The 13,076-nt window shown below is 53.2% G+C and overlaps 1 protein-coding gene across 18 annotated transcripts in view; it reads left to right on the top strand.

The window, feature by feature from the left end:
- Window positions 1-13,076, top strand: part of BCOR (BCL6 corepressor) — a 115,556-nt gene that overhangs the window by 97,355 nt on the left and 5,125 nt on the right. For 10 of the 18 annotated variants that reach the window (XM_070258412.1, XM_014728805.3, XM_070258413.1 and 7 more), the window contains 6 exons: window positions 4,036-4,296; window positions 4,642-4,980; window positions 5,590-5,915; window positions 6,248-6,502; window positions 11,544-11,710; window positions 12,886-13,031. In XM_070258412.1, the coding sequence (XP_070114513.1) occupies window positions 4,036-4,296; window positions 4,642-4,980; window positions 5,590-5,915; window positions 6,248-6,502; window positions 11,544-11,710; window positions 12,886-13,031 (1,494 nt within the window). The remainder of the gene's footprint in view (window positions 1-4,035; window positions 4,297-4,641; window positions 4,981-5,589; window positions 5,916-6,247; window positions 6,503-11,543; window positions 11,711-12,885; window positions 13,032-13,076) is intronic. The other 8 variants (XM_070258417.1, XM_023634009.2, XM_070258418.1 and 5 more) reach the window with 1 other exon arrangement.

Here is a 13,076-nt window from a genome sequence, read left to right as displayed (position 1 = left end):
GGCGGGCAGGGGTCTTAGAGGGTACAGGACGCCTTCCCTCTTCTGAGGCAGCCCTGTACCCCTGGAGGCACCAGGAGCGTCTAAGATGCTGGGTGCTTCTTGCATGGCCCAGGTGTGGGTCTGTCTTGTTGGGAGGGGCTTGGTTAAGAAAAGTGAACTAACATGGAAACACGAGGGTCAGGATTGTCATTTATTCTTTATGATAGTAGGGGTGCTTGAGGGGGCTCCTAACTCATTTGGAATTTCCAACTTGGGCATTCCGTCATAGCAACCATCAGTGGCATTTCAAAGATGGGAAGGGACAAGGAAGCATTGATCCCTTCCTTCTTGAACTAGGGTGACTGGGGCCGACCCAGGACCTGCTCAGTGGCGGTGCCTGGGCAGGAATTGGAGAAAGCTCAGTCAAAGGGCTTCACAAAGCTTCTTCGTTGTGGCAGAGCACCTGGGTGTTTTGAAACTACTTTGAGTCTGGAATAGAGATTCCCGCTGTCTCTTCTGTGGAGGGTGTAAGTTTTAACAAGGTTAGCCTTTGCTGGGGGTGCTATGGTTATCTGCAGAGGAGGGAATTTCAATCGTGGGGAACCCTCCAGCCTCTCTGTCCTCTCCCAGCTTGTTTAGAGCTCCCTGGGCATGGCTCAACAGTTGTGAGGGTGCTTTGTTGCCGCAGTGACTTGTTGCCATGGCACTGCTTCTGTGATAGAGTGCTATGGCACAACCATGATGAATTATGGGATGTATGTGCTGTGAGTCATAAGGCCATAGAGTAGATGCTGAACCAGGAACCACTCAGCCATGTTCACGTCTGCTTAGCGCAAGTGACCGGGACACGTGGCTTCCTGTTTATGAAAGGATTGAAAGTAGTAGCAGTGGTGGAGTCTGATGGTTAAGACCCCCGTGTATCTATTTCTCTCTCCATCTCCTTTGACCCGAAGGCTAATTCTGTGAGTTGTGGTTGGAATAGCCTCCTTGAGAAGCTCCAAGTCAGGTGTGTCACATGGAGTCTCTGCCTCATAGCTGGTAGCCATGTGTATCTTGGGCAGGTAGGGTAGGTGTTCTTCAGGATTGCTACAGGCCTGAGTAAGGTCACCCTAGCATAAGGTCTTGGGGGCTTTCATTGAGGGGAGTTGTCGTCTTTACTCTGAGAGCCTCAAGGTTAGGGGACAGGATGGATGGACCCAGTTGGGGAAAAGATCCTCATGCATAATGGGGAGCACGGTATCTAAACTATGTGTGTTGGGTGGGTGATTTCAGTGAACCCCAACTTCAGCAATGAAGGATTGCTGGTAATAGTTCAGGATGAGGAAGCACAGACGTCACACCAAGGGGTCCCTGGGGGCAAGGCAGGAGGGGATCATCCAGAAGGTAGGCACAGGAGCGCCACGCCCAGCTGAGTGGGAGGACCGGCGCACGTGCCACGCACTCCCTGTCCTGGTGGGTGAAGGGGCGCCCTCCGCCCCCAGGCAGCTGTTCCTGGATGGGAGGCCTGGAGGAGACAGCGAGGAAGGGCTCATCTTGTGAGGATGCTCTTGTTCAGTGAGAAGCAGGGAGACGAGGTCCCTGGTCCGTCACTGCCTGCTGGCACCTGTGAAATAGGTCATCACAAGTCTTCCAGGGGGGGTGCTATGGGCAGGAGATGCCGGCCGTCGTGGCAAAAGGCTGGGTAGATGAGAGATCAACTAATTTCACTGTTAGGAAGGATGCTTGCCGTGAGGGCGTAAAACTTCAGTGGAAAACCTTCTCCCCGAGCAAGACGCTTCTTTAGACAGATTGAGCCTGTGATGGACATAGGTGACTGTGAGACCTAGAGTTGACCTGGAACCTGTGGAAGTGAAATCTGAAACACTCAGGCTTGACAGATTCTTAATCTGACTGGGGGACATCTCAAGTGTGGGCAGAGGTGGCAGGGCGGAGCAGCTCATTGTGGGCGGGGCCCACGCTGGCTAAGCTGCTGCCTTAGTGTGACCCTGGAAGACCTTTGTTGACATTACCCAGTGATATCAACCTACCTGGTTTGAACCATCTTTCCTACCTAAAGCAGGAAGGAGGGGAATATACAAAAATTAACTTGAAAATCGCACGTGGTGGTTCTTAAGATAGCTCTTACAGTTTTACACTGATCCCTAGCCCCTCCCATGGGGCTTTCGGGGAAGACTGATTGGACCAGAGAAGTCAAAGGGTAGAAGGGCTCACATCTTAAAATTTCAGACGTAGTGAGGTTGAAATTCAAGCTGGGCTGGGAGTCTTGGCATCCTTTTGTTAAAGTCATTTCTCTGGCCTTTGCCGGGCTAGGTGTGTGCTTATGAAGCCCACCCCCGGGAGGCAACTTGCAATCATATTCCCCCTTTACAACTGAAGGGCGCCAGGTTGTAAATTGACGCTGTTACTGCCAGTGCGGTTAAGGGGGTCACGGAGCAGCCCGAGTGAGAGTTGCAGCCGCCCCCTTCGCTTGCCCAGCCGAACTGAGTCTGGTGGTTGTCTTGACTACCTCGCCCGTAAAGCACAGGCCAGAGGTTTGGGCGGGCCGCGGGGTTTCTCCTGCCACTGATCCTGCCACCAAGCTTTGTGTTAGGACACTGCCGTGACAGAAGATCCATGTAGTTGGGGCAATGCCACCATTTCTGTGCATGAGTAGACATGGCCCCCTCTGGCCTGCCTTGGGATGCCCCTGGAGAGGAGGTGAATGGGCTCCTTCCACCATTGAGAGCACAGGCTGGCCAAGGCCAGGGTGAAGCTCGCCCTGCCTGACGGTCGCTAGATGCTTGGAATGACCCAGAGGAGGCTGAGCAGGGGAGCAGCAGGGCTGGTGAGAAGTGGGGGTGATATCTGAAGTGGACTGGGGAAAGGAGGAGGATTGGGATCAGCATACGAGGAGGGTGTTTGATTGCATCTGGAAATGGACTTGGGCCGCTTAGCTCACTGTTACCGAAATACCAAACTCCTACCCCTGGTGAGTGTGGGGTCTTGGGGGAACACCTTGACAGCAGTGATGGATGTTGGTGTATTAGAAACAGTCTGACCAGCAAAGCAGTCGGTGAGCTGTTTCCTGGGCTGAAGCAAGAGTCAGGACAGATGTTGGGCTGAGATGATGTAAGGCAAGGCGGCACAGGCGGTGCTGGAGGGAGCGGTTTAGCGAGCCCTGGCCTGGTGTTGACAAGGCACCTCTGGCGGAGGGGCGGAGTCTTGTCTTTGTGGTGTCCTTACATGCTTGCATGTGAAGGAAGGCATGAAGGAGTGCCAGGTGGAGTGACTAGCATCCCCATGGGGATGCATGGTGTCAGCGAGGGTGTGAGAAAGAGGACAGAGGGACATGCATGAGTTCTTTGAACTTGCGCCTGACCCTGTGCGTGTGCCAGGAAACCTGTCCTTTGGCTTTGCGAGGCTCCTCATCCCAGTGCCCTTGGTTTCCCAGCTTCCCTGCTTCCCAATACTCGCCTGTCCCTCTTTCTTCGTCATCTCCCCTGTTGATAAGTGAACATTGGCGTTAGCCCGTGTGTAGGTGACATTTTGGAGATATTTGGTCTTTTGATTCTGTCAGCCTTCCTTTTATTTCAAGATCATGACCTCTGCAGATGTTTTCAGAGAGATCTTTAGGGTTGGATCTTGCTGTGGGGGATCACCCGTCCTCTGGCAAAGGGCCCTGGAGGGGACCTGAGCGCCATCGAAGTTGATCAACTGTGGCAAGCGGGGAGTTCTTTCATGATGTACTTAAAAAAAAAAAAATTTAGTGTTGATGCCTCAGCTCCTTGACTTTCCCCTGTCCCAACTATGAAAAGGTGGAAAGCGAGAGTCGTGGGTGTACCGGACACCTCACTCTCCGCTTCGCTTGCTGATGGTCTTTCGGTTGCCCTTCCTTTGGGGCGTTCTGTTCCTGAGGGTTTTGTGCTTCCGATGTGTGAAGCCCCCAGTCTCCAAAGAAGGGTCTGTTCATAGCAGCTTACCTTGGACATGGAGGTCCCGCCTGCTGCTCCCCAAATCCTGCCTTCTCCTGGGGACCTTTGGGCCTTCATCTGTGTGTTATTGTCTCCCCTCCCCCAGGCGAGGATAGTGCTGGAAACAAACAGGATCCCTTCGAAGCCCCGGAGGACAAAGATCTTCCTGTGGAGAACTACTTTGTGGACAGACAGCCCGCCAGTGAGCCGCCCGCTGACCAGGCGGCCACGGATATGCCACACGACCCCACCCTCCAGCTGGAGAAAAAGCGTAAAATCTCAGATGACAGCAAGCACGCTGACACCACTGTGGAAGAGCTGCCAGAGGACCCTCTGCTGAAAATCAAGCGAAAACGGGTCTCCAAAGGTGAGCTCGGTCGGCTTCGGCCAAAGGTGGACAGACAGGAGGCGGGCTGCCCACCCTAGCCGCAGGGCGCCCAGGGGACATCCCAGGGCGGAGCACTGGAGGTTACCATTCCCACCCTGGAGCCCTGGGGAAAGCCGCTCACACCTCCCCTCCCCCAAGCCAGATGCAGGAGCTCCAGCCCAAAGATGGCCAAAGACAAATAGGCCCCCTCCCCAAGGCTTGGTACCAGCAGAGACAGTGACCACACCCCTCCCCTCCCCCACCCCCATTAGTGATGCATAAGACAGTTTGTTCCCCCCTCCCCCAGGGGGCTTTTTCATTAATTTGTAGTTATTTCTCCATTAGATGACTGGCCTGAGAGGGAAATGACAAACAATTCCTCTAACCACTTAGAAGACCCACATTATAGTGAGCTGACCCACCTGAAGGTGTGCATTGAATTAACAGGGCTTCATCCCAAAAAGCAACGGCACTTGCTGCACCTTAGAGAACGGTGGGAGCAGCAGGTATCAGAGAGCAAACCTGGCCGGCAGGGCAGGAAGGAAGTGACCCAGGCAATTCAGCCTAGGGCTGTTACCCAGGGCACTAACATCTCCGAAGAGAAAGCCAGCAGGAAAGGAACGGAGGCTAGAGGCAACAGAAGCTGGTTGGAAGAGTCTCTCAAATCCAGTGACAATGAACAAGGTATGTGGAGGCCGCCCGTCCCTGCCCCACTCCCGGAGGGGGTCCCCCGCCCTCTGTGGGAACGGGCCCTTGAGGGGATCTGAGCGCCGAAGTTGACTGCCTAGGATGTGGTGGGGGCAGCTGTTGCCTGATGTCCGTCCAGCCTCCACACTCTATTCAGGAATGGACATTGAGGAGGGCCCCTGAGAGGAGGAGGCTTAGCTTCGCCCATGGCTGGGCAGGAAGGGAAGTCGGGGTGACCCCAGGGGCTTGCCAGAACCCTCATTCCAGCTTCAGGCTGTGTCCAGTCTTAGGTCCTGAGCACCCAGACCTCCAGTGGCTGGGGGTGAGAGAGCAGGAAGGGCTGGCTTCTGCCCCCTTGTCCCGGCCCTTTGAAGAAACTTGCCATTTGGCGTATTGTGGGTTAACCTATTTGCCGTTTGAATGTGGGATAATTAAAATATTAATGCTTTGAAAACATAATTGGTATATCTTTAAAAACTGAAGCCGCTCCAGTGATCAGTGCTAACAATGGGCTTTTCTTTCTGCACCGGCTACAACTGTGTAACGCCTGCTTCTTCTCCCCCTCCCTCCCGCCCGCCCGCCCCCCGCCACCCCCTCCGGATTTAGGCTTGCCTGTGTTCTCCGGCTCTCCGCCCATGAAGAGCCTTTTATCCACCAATGCAAGCGGCAAAAAGCAGACTCAGCCAAGCTGCACGCCAGCCTCAAGGCCGTCTGCCAAACGGCAAAAAATTGAAGAAAGCCAGAAGACAGATGTGCTGTGCACAGACGAAGAGGAGGATTGCCAGGCTGCCTGTCTGCTGCAGAAATACACCGGCAACAGCGAGAAACCATCCGGGAAGAGACTGTGCAAAACCAAGCATTTGATCCCTCAGGAGCCCAGGCGGGGCTTGTCGTTGACAGGGGACTACTACGCGGAGAATGCTGATGGCAAGGTACCGCTTGCTCCTCGCTTCCCCCGGGCCTGTGTGAGCACATCCCGCCTGCCTGCTACTCTGCTTCTGGGGACAAAGCTTTCCTTCTCCCGAGCTCCCCCCGCAAACGGCACTCCCTGTCCTAGGGGCGTGTCTCCTGGGTGGTGGTGGTGGTTTCAAACTACTAAGAATGAAGCCCCTTCCCCTCGCCCCCCTGGGCACCCCCCTCTCCCCCAAACAGAAGGAAAGGAAAAAGTGCCTTCCTGTGCTCTGGCTCGTAACTCGGGGAGGAGGGCAAGAGGCGGGCGTTGGAAGACCGCCTTAAATGTGTGCGCTGCCTGGTTTTGTCACAGGGGACTGTCCGGAGATTCAGGAAGCGACCTGAGCCTGGTTCCCACTACGAACTGTCACCAGCCAAGCAGGACCAGAAGACCTTCGACCGGTTGCAACAATTGCTACCAGCTTCCCAGTCCTCGCAGCTGCCACGCTCAGGCTCCCCTCCAGAGACCTCCCAGTCGCGCCCGATGCCACCCGAAGCACGGAGACTGATTGTTAATAAGAACGCCGGTGAGACCCTCCTGCAGCGGGCTGCCAGGCTGGGCTACGAGGTGAGTGTCCCTGTGGGTGCCCTGGATTCAGAAACCACTGGTTGTTGCTCCTTGAGGATGGGGGGAGCACACTGGCTGGGGCAGGGGCAGGGGAGGGCTAGGGACTCAGAGCCCAGCCCCCTCCATATCAGGGGGCGGGGCTGGGTGCTCCAGCAGGATGTTTGTGTTCATCTCCACTCGCGCTCCCGTCTCTTTGGTGGCTTGTTCAATCGCGGTGTGGAAAGAAAGGCCTCTCTGATGTTCACTTCGTGTCCGGGCAGGTAGGCTGCTTCGGCATCCTCCAGTCTCGCTCACTTATCTCTGATATAAAATCTGACATAACCCAGGCCTTGGCGACTGGGGGAATTTTAATGAGCCCTTTTGGATTCTGATTAGCAAGGGGGAGAGAGGTTATTAGCTTTATTTCGGGTTGCTTGTGCAGAGCGGACGCCCCGTGGGGCAGCGGGTGGGAAATGTCTGTGCAGGGCAGGGTCGGGGAGAGGACAAACTTGAGCAGTCTCTTTCACAGAGGGCAAGGGAGCCTGAGGGCTAATGAGGGCCGGGGACTCGGGCTTTGCCCCAAACTCACTGCCCACCTCCTGTGTCCCCACCCAGCATGACCAATGACAGTGATAGCTTATATTGCTATAGCAATATCAGTGGAAAGATAGCTTATATCTTTCTAACCCGGATGATCCCTAGTAACTCATTTCACCCCTGCGACATCCTCGTGTGGTAGTAACTAGCGTTATCCTGCTTCCAGATGAGGAAACTGAGCCTTAGAGGAGGTCAGCGATACTTGTAGAGGTAGCCGTAGAGGTAGCCGTCTGGCAGTCTGGCTCCAAAGGCCAGCCCCCACACTCCCCCCACCCCCGCCCAAGCCTGGCTCACATTGGAATTGCCCTTTTTACAATCCGAACCCTCTGTGAGATGGATTGCTCTCTCTGCCCGGCGCAGCTCCCCCCACACTTGTCAGTTGAAATTGTGATGTAATAGCCCACAGGGCAGAGGCATTTTTTTATGCTGGCATCAGCCCTCTGGGAGTTGAATGGTGAAGATAAAATGCGGCTCAGCAGGCTGAGTGTGGAGGTGTGGAGCGCCGGCGGGGCAGGAGCCGAGAAGGCCCCAGGCTCTGCTGACGGCTCACAGGATTTGCCCAGCCAGCTCTGTGCCCCTGTCCATTGTGTCGGGAGCCCTTCCTGGTGTGACTGCCTCCACCCTGACCCCACCCCGAGGCCTGACGGTGCAAGTAGGACGTTTGGAAGAACTAGCGCCTTCTTTGTTTGGGGATGTTTTGGGGCGTTGTTCGTATCAACGTGTCTCTTCCGGAGGTCTCTGATTACCTGGAGAGGACTCTCTGAGGGTTCGGTGGTCAGTTCAGTTGCTTGCAGATGAAATCCAGGTGGCAAGCGTCGGTTTCCTGTGAGCTGAGAGCAGCAGCTCTGGAGGACAGGGGAGGTGTTGCACGTGGCGCTGAGCTAGATCCCGCGTGCCGAGTGTTCGCTCCTTACTAGTTGTGGTTGAGAAAATAGATTTGTGCTTCCAGCAAACACTGGAAATGAGAGGAGGGAGGGCAGGAGGGCAGCCCGCTCCACCTGCTTTGGAGGGCGGGGCTCCTGGCCTCACCTTTGATCTTGGCATTTCCACCTGTCTCCCTTTGGGACCAGAGACCCTTGTTGGGCCAGGGGCTGGCCCCCATTTTGGTTGTTCTCATAGAGTTGGTGGGTCTGAGGCCTGGACCCAGGAGCGCTCGATCTGTAATTTTTTAGGCTACCAGGCCTTTGATGGCACATGAAACCTTGGGAATGTTTATGGCAGGATAAGTGGTTTGTTTTCTTCTTCAGATGTAAATGTCAATATGTAAATTGCACCGGTCACCAGTTTTGATGCTGAACATTTTAACCACTAGATGAAAGCTTTCAACTTTCAATCCAAGTTTCTAGGATTTCTTTGGACAGAAATGAAAATGTTGGGATGGTGGCCCGGTCAAGAGATAAGGCAATTTAAACCTTTTAAAATTGCAAGACAGTGTGCTTAACCCGGTGCGGGTGTGGTTTTGATGCACAGGTTTGCAAGGCTTTTCCTGAAGTTAGTCTGTACCGTTGCTATTTTCTGCTTAGCTGAAGACACCCTGTGCAATAAAAAGGCTGTCCAAGCTTTATGTCGTGAATCTGCTTCTTGAGGTTTAGCAACACGTTCTGTCTTCAGATCTGCGTTAGACAGACACTTGTGTGGCCAGTGACACTGAAACCTTTCCCTCCCGGTAAAGAGGTTTCTGTTTCTTAGGCTAAAATACCAATGTGCCACATGCTTGTGCGTTTAGTGGTGATGGTTAAATTTTCTATGAATCGAATAAATCATGTTTTTAAAAAAGTTAATGAGGCATTTAATTAATTAACAATGTCGGGTTTATGGCCTTTATGGTTACATTTTGCGGTTAATGGCATTCGGCTTATAGCCGCTTAACAGAGAACTGTCCAACAAAAACAGTGTGATTTGGTTTGGGAACGGGTGGGCTGCCCTTCAAACACTCCCATTTCTAGTGTAGAAAATAAACCAAGAAAGGTACTGGGTAGACAGGCTTACCTGGCCTCTTAACCATTCTCTCTAACTCTTGGGGACAGTGGTTGCCATCTGTTCAGAGGCCATCGCCCTCCCAGCTAAGAAAGTTGGTTGGCCCACTTGACCCCAACAGAGAGGGCCTGCGGGGTGGCCCGTCACAGCTGGATTGCATCTCTGGCTGGATTTCATCCCTCTAGCTGGGGCTCTCATGGGCCTTTTGAATCTTCCTAGCTGCCCAAGTACCAAAAGACCTGAGTTACGGGTCTAGTACTTCATGTTGATTGAACTTGGCGTTTAACCTCTCTGGGCCTCAATTTCCCCAAGTGTCGCATGAGAACAGTACCACCGTCCCTTCCTGATATCTCCTAGGGTGCTGTGGGGTAATGGAAGGTATTCATTTGAGGAAATGAGAAGGGCTAAGTAAATAGCAATATCAACACGGATGAGTTAGGACAGCCCACAGCAGAAAGTCTGACCTGGCTGTCCGGTCACTTCTGCCTTTGCTGCCATCCTCCAGGAAAAGAGAGTTGACTTACCCATCAGTTTTGATGTCCTTTCATTTCTAGGTACCCTCGAATCGGCCCTAGTGGCGATGGAGGTTTCCAGGTGAAGGCCATAATTGTCAGAGCAAATAAACCCTGGGTTGATAGGACATGAGGCAGGCCACCGGGACCCGGGTAAATTGATCTGTGCACAGCAGTCGGTGGCGCTCAGACCTGATCCCAGAGCCACGTGACTGGGCCTCTCCCCGGCTGGGGCACACAACTCATTAGCTTGCAGCCGTCCACTCGAGTCTGGCTAGTGAGGGCCTGCTAAAAGAGCAGCAGCTTCATGCGGTATCCTGGATACCAGGGCTCAGGGCAGGTGGCCTGGGAGCCCAGAGGATTGTGGGCTTTCTGGCAGGTTCGGATCTGAACGAAGAAATGAGTTTGTGGGCATGCCTTCTAAACCTCCTGGTTTTCACAGGGAGCTGCTGCAGTGACCGGAAGCAACTGGGCCCTGATGGCCAGGTTTACCAGCATGCCACATTGGGTTCCCAGGTTGAGCATATGGAACATTCTAGTTAGCTCCCAAGTGAATGGTCACTTGATGTGTCCCCTGAAGGGCATTAAAGGTTTTTTAGAACCCACCTCACATCTATAGGTGGCATGAATGACCCCTGTTTGAGGTTGAACGGATGAGTTATTTAAGAGTTGTCACAGGGGGGCCTGCCCCGACCCCGTCCAGCTCCCCCTTAGCAAGTGTACCATGTGCTGGGCCGCACGTGGGCTCTGCCTGCCCCCGGCTCTCCGAACCTGACAGCGCTCTGCTGGGCATGACTTGTAGGAAAACAGTCTAACGTGTTTTCTGGTGGCAAATGCTGTTCTATGTGTTTGAAAACGTTCTTAATCAAGGTAATAAAACATTGAATAAATTACTGCTCTGCTTACTGGGAGCGGCTCATATTAATATTTTAACACGCCAAAGAAGTAAGATTAATAACAGTGATTCTAATGCAAACTGTTGACACAGAACACCTTCTGAGAAGGGGGAAGGGCGAACTTATTTTATTTAGTTCTGGAAATGTGTAGGTTGCAGTATGTGGTATATCAGATCCCTGTCATTAACTTAAGTAAATATGAAAACATTCTATTGATTCAGCTCCGAGTGGGGTGGAGAGGGAGGCCAGTGGCGTAGTGGTTAAGTTCTTGCAGTCTGCTTCGGCGGCCTGGGGTTCCAGGGTTCGGATCCTGGGTGTAGACCTTACACACCACTCAGCAAGCCATGCTGCGGTGGCATCTCACATGAAATAGAGGAAGATTGGCACAGATGTTAGCTCAGGGCCAATCTTCTTCATCAAAAAAAAAAAAAAAAGATGGGGTTAATCAAAGCATTGTGTGTCATTTCTGGATGGTGTGTGTGGTGCATAGAGAGAGCCCCTTTTGCTCGACTTCACATACAAACAGCAGCATTTGTGGCCCAGGCTCTGATTTGGGGTCTGAGGACCTGACTAACCTGGGCCTCCCTCTCTAAGTGGAAGAATGTTCTCCTTATGATTTAATTTCTCTTACGAATCTGTCATCCATACTTTTATCTAAATCGTGTTCTTCTCCACTACCATCTATTGACGGGACCCATCGAGGGAGCATGCCCTGTACTTGTCAGTGCCTCATCTCAGATATTAGCAGCCAGGACACCTCTGTACTGGCTGGCCACGCCAGGCCCTGGCCTGAGGGCTCCTACAGCTGTCTGATTGCGTCCTCCCAGCAGCCCTAGGGAGCCTCTTAGTCTCCCGTTTCACAGAGGAGGAAATGGAGGCTTGGGAAAGTGCAAGGGTAACCTGCCCAGGGCCAGGCCGTGGGGCAGCAGAGCCCTAGACGTCACCGCCTGCCTGCACCGTAGTGGGCTTTGCAACCCAAGGGTCTATGCCTTTGAACGTGGGCACTGCCAAGCTATGGGGAGTCACCCTTACAAAGCCCGTTGTGTGGTGGTCTGATGGCGTCCCCTCCCCTCCCCACAGGAGGTAGTCTTGTACTGCCTGGAGAACAAGATCTGTGATGTGAACCATCGAGATAATGCGGGTTACTGTGCCCTGCATGAGGCCTGTGCTCGAGGCTGGCTCAACATCGTAGGACATCTGCTGGAGTATGGCGCTGATGTTAACTGCAGTGCCCAGGATGGAACCAGGTCAGTGGCCGGTCCTGCTCTCGGCTTGGCCCTACTGGGGCACAGGCGGTGCTTCTCAGGGTATGGAGGGAACCGTTGAGGGAGAGGTGGAGAGTGACATGTAAGCACATTGATGGTGGAGTCTCTAGAATGGGATTGAGCAGACCTTTCTGGCAAATTTAGATAGAGCTTTAAAAGGTTGTAATGCTCCCATGGATAAAAGTCTCTGAAAATATTGAGCCTGCGTGAATAGTCAAGGGTGTGGCCTTAGAAGAGTCTGGAGTCTTCATCAGCATCTATTAAAGCACAGTGTTTAAAATCTATGTGAGTTAAAAGTCCCAGGAGTACAGACAGAGGGCCAAGGGCCTCTGGCTCAGTAGGACCTGCCGTATCCACCCACATCCCCGGGCCCGGCACCCACCCTGTCCTTGACCTCGGTTCATTGGTCAGAGGCCCAGGTCTGAGTCAACCCAAGGATCTTTTGGGTTGTGTGGGGGTGCTACCGGGAGGTGGGGCTCTAGGGCTTTCCTGACAGTCATACAATTAGCAAAACTGCAGTGTATATGGCGTTTCGTGGGTTCCAAACAGCATTGCCTCAAGAGGGGGCTGCCGCGGGCTTCCGACTCAGCGGACACGGGCGGGAGGCGTCTGGGCCCCCTCAGAACTTGGCCCGGGTCTCTGCTTCTGCCCAGAGGGTGGATCGTGGGTCTCCGGACAGCGGGCATCTGACTTTGAGGAGAGGCTCTGCTTGACGCCTCGTTTCTTTTAAGAATGGAGTAGGCTGTTTTAATGGTATAACAATTGCATATTGTCCTGGCTTCCATGATAATGGGATTTTTTTCCCCCATAAATTATCTCACAGTTTGTCACTACTTTAGTTCCTTGAAAACGGGTTCATTTTGGCTCGAGGTCCTCCTTAGGCCCTGGATTAAGATAGATTTACATTTGAGAATTAGGCCTGAAAGAGCCCCTTCACCTGCCCCATAAAGGGTTAAGTGTAGAGATAACAACACAGTAGTTTGTTGCTTGACTTTGGGCCAGTTGTGGTGCCTCAGTTTCCCTGTTTGGAGTGGCAGTGACAGTACACACCTCCTTGGTGACGTATTGCACCTGGGCAGCTTGGCACCCACATAGCCACTCTCATTGGAGGCAAGCGTTGCGTGCCCAAGTTTAATCCCGTTGCGCGTCTCCCCCAGGCCTCTCCATGACGCCGTCGAGAACGATCACTTGGAGATTGTGCGCTTGCTCCTCTCCTATGGTGCTGACCCCACTTTGGCTACATACTCAGGAAGAACTATTATGAAAATGACCCACAGTGAACTCATGGAAAAGTTCTTAACAGGTACGACGAAGTGCAAGAAATGGTCTTATTCAAAGCTCTAGAAGG

This window comes from Equus caballus, chromosome X (genome assembly GCF_041296265.1).
Source record: "Equus caballus isolate H_3958 breed thoroughbred chromosome X, TB-T2T, whole genome shotgun sequence".
Classification (NCBI taxonomy): Eukaryota; Metazoa; Chordata; class Mammalia; order Perissodactyla; family Equidae; genus Equus; species Equus caballus.
The sequence above is the reverse complement of the archived record's forward strand: the minus strand, read 5'-3'. Positions and strand labels throughout refer to the sequence as shown.